Genomic DNA, 5797 nt, shown 5'->3' with positions numbered 1-5797 from the left:
GAGTCCCGCCGAGCTCCGGCCGGGCCCACCCCAGCGTCCCTCCCTCTCCTCCGCCTGCAGGGCCAGCCTGGAGCCTGCTCGCGCGCGTGGCCGGCCGGCGGCGCCTGGCGGCCGGGGGCCCGTGGGCCCGGGACGTGCAGCGCGCGGGCTCCTGGGAGCTGCGCTTCTCGTACCGCGCGCGCTGCGAGCCGCCTGCCGCCGGGGCCGCGTGCGCGCGCCTCTGCCGCCCGCGCAGCGCCCCCTCGCGGTGCGGCCCAGGACTGCGCCCCTGCGCGCCGGTCGAGGACGAGTGTGAGCCGCCGCGTGAGTCCTGCGTCCCAGCCCGTTCCACCTGGGAACCCCGCCCCTCCTTAGCGTCATTTGCGGCCCCCAGTCACCTCTCATAACCCTGTTACCCTCTTCGGGGGCCTCTAGAGCCTTCTCCACGTACCCCAGACGCCCCCTATCCGGTGAACCGGGGAATGCCGCTGACCGCAGCCCCCTCAGCCCCCTCCCACCATCCAGCCACCACCTGCGGGGAAACCGAGGACCCTAGACTTCTCTCCAGCCTTGCCCTCTTCCCAGCACTCTCGCTGCCCCAAATAGGAAGCACACAGCCACCTCCCACGCCGGTACCCTCCAGCTCCTTCCCTAACCCATACCCGCACCCTCTCCTGATGCTAGGACCCCAGAGCTCTGCTAATTCTGAGGCCCTCCCTATTCCCACCCAGCAGCCTTGGAACTCCTCCTACTCCACTCCATCCTCCTTCCCTGAGATCGCAGGCCAGAACTCACTGCTTCTTAAAGCTTAGGATCCCCAACCTCCACCTTGCGTCCCCACAGACCCCTCCCCAAATTTCAGAGCCCCACCAAGGTCCCTAGGACCCCCAGGCTAATCCAGATCTTCCCAGACCTGCCCTAATCCAAGCCCCTCCCATCTTCCCTGAAGGGCCAGGATCCCTCCCCAGTTCCCTCTTCCCTCAGTCTCCCCTCTGCACACTCTGACTCTGGGGGGCCTCCACCCCATCCTCCTTCCAAGAGCACAGACTCAAGCCCAATGGCCTGGGTTCTCCTCCTCGCTCCTCCACTTCCTAGCTGGGCAGATCACCTCACCTTTCTCAGCCTCACTTTCCCTGTTTGTAAAACAGGAGTCGGGAGGCACACATATAGGCCAGATGTTTGTCACAAGGATGAAACAAGGTGGTACATGGAAAGTGCCCAGAAACCTGCTTCCCATCCTGACCCCGGCCTTCTCTGACAGTGACATTCCCCTTCTCTCTGCTTCTCCGCCCCCCACAGCAGCATGTCGAGCAGGCTGCAGCCCAGAGCACGGCTTCTGTGAGCAGCCTGACGAATGCCGGTGCCTGGAGGGCTGGGCTGGGCCCCTCTGCACGGTTCCTGTCTCAGCCAGCAGCTGTCTCAGCTCTGCCACCACTGGATGCCTAATACCTGGGCCGGGGCCCTGTGATGGGAACCCGTGTGCCAATGGGGGCAGCTGCAGCGTCAGTATCACTCCTTCCCCCGTCATCCTGATTAGTCCTTTACCTGGGAGTTCCCACCGCGCCCTCTCTGGCGCTGAGATCTGGGAGTAGCTGTCAGGAAGGCCTTCCCGGAGGTGTCTGGCCTGCATCTGGGGCCTTGCAGTAGGATTAGGTGATGGGGATGGGACTGGGGAGAACAGACTCCGTGGGTGGTGCGGAAAGGTGTGGAACGGTAAGGAGTTCCGTGGAGCCACAACTGCCCCCCGCCCCCCAGGGAGATAGAAAACAACTCAGGACCCAAGGTAGGAAGGGGTGAGGCCAGGTGGGTTGGGGATTTGGGATGGGAAATGGAGAGGGGGGCGGTGGAGACATCAGAGAAGGCTTCCTGGAGATGGCCCAGGGCTGGGGCTTCTCAAGTGTGATTTGGCAGCCGGAAGGTGATTAGAGAGGGTAGGCAGGTGAGTGGCTTGGGGGGAGCAAAGGTGTGGAGGGGGCAATGAGCCTGGTGTGTAGTATTGGGAATAAAGTAGAGCCCAGGTGGGTAGAGCCCCTGGACACTGCCACCATGGGGCAGTGAGAAACTCAGGGTTCAAGTTAGGGGGAGGGCCCGGGGAAGGGCGCTCCAGAGACTGCTTCCTGGAGGAGGTGGGCTGAGTTCGAGGATCTCAAAGGAGGATTAGTCTATGTGGGCGGAATCCGGGAGGGCAGGGCGGCAGGCAGCATTTGGTGGGATAGGTGTGTCAGTGGGAATGGGGCCCCTCCAGAGCCTCCTCCCTGCGGGGTTACAGGGGCAGACACGGAAACATGGAGTGGAGCGAGGGGTCGTCGGGGAAGAACTCCAAGGGGAAGCCCCCGCAAAACGGCAACTGGGAACGGAAAAAGAACAACCCCCAAATGGTAAAAACGAAGGGGGGGATGGGATTTTGCTCCAAGGAAACTGCCTTCCAAAGTCCTCTTGCCCTTGCCCAGGAGACACCCGGGTCCTTTGAGTGTGCCTGCCCCCGTGGGTTCTACGGGTTGCGGTGTGAGGTGAGCGGGGTGACATGCGCGGATGGACCCTGCTTCAATGGCGGCTTGTGTGTCGGCGGCGCAGACCCCGGCTCGGCCTACATCTGCCACTGCCCGCCTGGTTTCCAAGGCTCCAACTGTGAGAAGAGGGTGGACCGGTGCAGCCTGCAGCCGTGCCGCCATGGTGAGGCCAGGGGACTAGAACAGCTGGGGATGGGGGTCAGGGGTCCTGCCTGGCTCAGACAGTCCTGGGTGGCTTTGCTTCTTCTAGCTATAGGACCTGGGGACGTTCTTCTGTAAAAGGGCAAGGGGACAGTCCCTATTCTCATAAATATTTTCGGAGAATTTACTGTGTCTCAGGCCCCATGTTAGGCGCTGGGGCTACAGCAGGGAACCCTGCCCTGGGAGAGCTGATGTGGTAGGAACGTGCCCGGTGTGTTGCGGGTCAGCGGGGAAGCCAGTGTGGTTGGAGCAGGTGCTCAAGGGTGAGAGATGGGGTTAAGGAGGTGACTGGAGCGAATCCTGCGGGTCCTCCTGGACCAGAAGGAGAACCTTCACTTTTACCCTGTGTGAGATGGAACCACAGGAGGGTTGTGAGCAGGGCAGAGACCTGATCTGATACAGGTGTTAAAAGGTTAAAGGAGATCACGAACGTAAAGAGTCTGGCAAATTCTTGCTAGTGGATATAATAATTCTCTCCAAAACACTCTGGGATGAATGGTACTAGGGACACGGCAGTGACCCCTTGCTCTCTCCGGGGGAGGAGGGGACCAGCCTACAGGGCAAGGCAGATTCGTCCTCAGACAGCCCAGAGTGGTCAGGGCTGAGCTGGAGGAGCCCAGGGCACAGTGACCAGGGCTGGGATGGGAGAGTCAGAGAGGCTTCCTGGAGGAAGGGACATCTGCGCAGAGACCTCAACTAGGGAAGAGAGAAGGTGAAAAAGATGGGAGAAAAGGAGGAAGGGGAGAGGGGGAGCATTCTAGGCAGGCGGCATGGGCAAAGGCCAGGTGGTTCTGGGAACTGTTAACTCTTTAAGTATGACTGAAGCCGCCAGAAAGAGACAGGCACAGAGAGCCAAAGAAGTGACGCTGAATTATCCCAAGACTTCATCAGGAAGAAAAAAATGCTGGCTTTCCAGGCAAAGTCCAAGAGGCTGGCCCTTGAGTTAGAGCAAGGGGACCCAGGAAGGCGATCGCAGCGCTGAGAAATAGCGTGGGCGGCCGTGGGGGCCCCCTGTCCCCGGGCTGCGCCCCCTGACGTCCCCTTCCCCACAGGCGGCCTCTGCCTGGACCTGGGCCACGCCCTGCGCTGCCGCTGCCGCGCCGGCTTCGCGGGTCCGCGCTGCGAGCACGACCTCGACGACTGCGCCGGCCGCGCCTGCGCCAACGGCGGCACGTGCGTGGAGGGCGGCGGCGCGCGCCGCTGCTCCTGCGCGCTGGGCTTCGGCGGCCGCGACTGCCGCGAGCGCGCGGACCCCTGCGCCGCGCGCCCCTGCGCCCACGGCGGCCGCTGCTACGCCCACTTCTCCGGCCTCGTCTGCGCCTGCGCGCCCGGCTACATGGGCGCGCGGTGCGAGTTCCCGGTTCGCCCCGACGGCGCGGACGGCGCAGGCGCGTTGGCCGCAGCCCCGCCGGGCCTCAGGCAGGGGGACGCCCAGCGCTTCCTTTTGCCGCCGGCTTTGGGACTCCTGGCGGCCGCGGGCCTGGCCGGGGCTGCGCTCTTGCTGGTCCACGTGCGCCGCCGTGGCCACGCCCGGGACACTGGGTCTCGCTTGCTGGCGGGGACCCCGGAGCCATCGGTCCACGCGCTCCCTGAAGCACTCAACAACCTGAGAACGCAGGAGGGGTCCGAGGACGGCCCGAGGTGAGGGGCTGGGCACAGACGGACATCTTGTCGCTGTTGGCTACTTGCAGCAATAGCCGTGGTGCCGTCGGCCTCACTCCTCCATGCGTCTCCCTGATTGGTCTCTTTTGTCTCCCCCTGGCTTTGGGTTCACCTCTGCGATGGGTCGGGAAAATAAGGCCTGAGCATTTAAAGGGCCTGGACCTTTCCTCCTTCCTTTCTTCCCACAGTTCGTCCGTCGACTGGAGTCGCCCTGAAGATGGAGACTCCGGAGCGATTTACGTCATATCTGCGCCTGCGATCTGTGCCCGGGAGGTAGCGCTGCCTCTCGGGCCTCCATTCTGTCTGTGGAAGGAGGGGGGTAGAGTCTCCGGAAGGTTTTTAAGCCCGCTTCTCAATTCGGACTTAATGTAATTCTGTTCTGTGTCCCTCTTGCTGTCGTTTTGAGCTGCTTGTGGTCTTCTCTTAGGAAAACCTATGGGCTTGAAGAGGTCACAGCGGGGAGCTCCGCCAGAGCTTCTCCTCTGATTTCTGCTGTCTGGGGAGAGGGGCGGAGAGGGGGAGCCTTTCCTGATGCTTCCTACTCGTTTCATTTCCAGGCCTGACCTGTCTCGTCTCCATCCGCACCAGGCTATTTTTGTTTCGCTTGGTGGTGCCCAATCTCTGCCCCCAGACGCCTTGGAGTTCAAGCTGGAAGGGGTAGCTGGGAGAATTTTACTGTGGACGTTGTAAATAATGATTATTTATGTCCCATTTTTTTCTCTCCCCATCTCTCCAGAAACATCTATAAAGGCTCTTACTTTGGTCAGTTGTGACTTACCAGGGTGAATACTTTGTGTTTGCTGTTGGGGCTCAGGGGAAGAGATTTTTGTCTCCTGGGACAATAATAGATAGGACACTTTATGTCGCAGGGGTCGGAAACAACTCAAACTGGTTTAAATTAAAAAGATAATTTATTAGTTCATAAAAAGGAAAAACCCTGTGGTAGTTGTGGCTTCAGGCAGGGCTGGGCTTGGGCTCAGGGTCTTTCTCCAGTTGGCTTTTTTAACCCCTGGATCCACTTCAGTGTAGGCGGCCTCTCCTTGGCCTTGGCTTGTCAGGAGGCTTCCGGAACCAGTAGCCGCGTGGCTTACTCTGGCCTGGCTTGGTCACACTCCTGCTGTGTGGCAGGAAGTGAGGTCAGCCTGCCCAAGTGATATGCACTATCCGGGCAAGAGGGCATCCCTGCCTTCCTCCCATCAAGGTTTGTTACCAGAAATGAGTACTGTCCTGGGTAGGCAAACTGAAAGACTCTTTTCTAGACAGGGTCTTACTCTGTTGCCCAGGCCGAAGTGCAATGGAGCAGTCATAGCTCAAGGTAACCTCAAACTCTTAAGCTCAAATGATCTTCCTGCTTCAGCCTCCTGAGTAGCTGAGACTACAGGCACACCATCATGCCTGGCTAATTTGTAAAAAAATTTTTATAGAGATGGGGTCTCGCTGTGTTG

The 5797-nt window shown here is 60.5% G+C and overlaps 1 protein-coding gene across 1 annotated transcript in view; it reads left to right on the top strand.

The window, feature by feature from the left end:
* DLL3 (delta-like 3 (Drosophila)) overlaps positions 1-5130 on the top strand; it is an 8053-nt gene extending 2923 nt beyond the window's left edge. Inside the window, exons 4-9 of the mRNA XM_012657110.1 lie at positions 61-303; positions 1279-1481; positions 2430-2652; positions 3743-4331; positions 4541-4625; positions 4910-5130. Of these exons, the coding sequence (XP_012512564.1) occupies positions 61-303; positions 1279-1481; positions 2430-2652; positions 3743-4331; positions 4541-4625; positions 4910-4915 (1349 nt within the window). The 3' untranslated portion in view covers positions 4916-5130. The remainder of the gene's footprint in view (positions 1-60; positions 304-1278; positions 1482-2429; positions 2653-3742; positions 4332-4540; positions 4626-4909) is intronic.
* The last annotated feature ends 667 nt before the right edge of the window (positions 5131-5797 follow it).

Source organism: Propithecus coquereli, unplaced genomic scaffold (assembly GCF_000956105.1).
Source record: "Propithecus coquereli isolate 6110/MARCELLA unplaced genomic scaffold, Pcoq_1.0 Scaffold53, whole genome shotgun sequence".
NCBI classification, from domain to species: Eukaryota; Metazoa; Chordata; class Mammalia; order Primates; family Indriidae; genus Propithecus; species Propithecus coquereli.
Note: the sequence above shows the minus strand (reverse complement) of the source record. Positions and strands in the feature narration are given on the sequence as shown.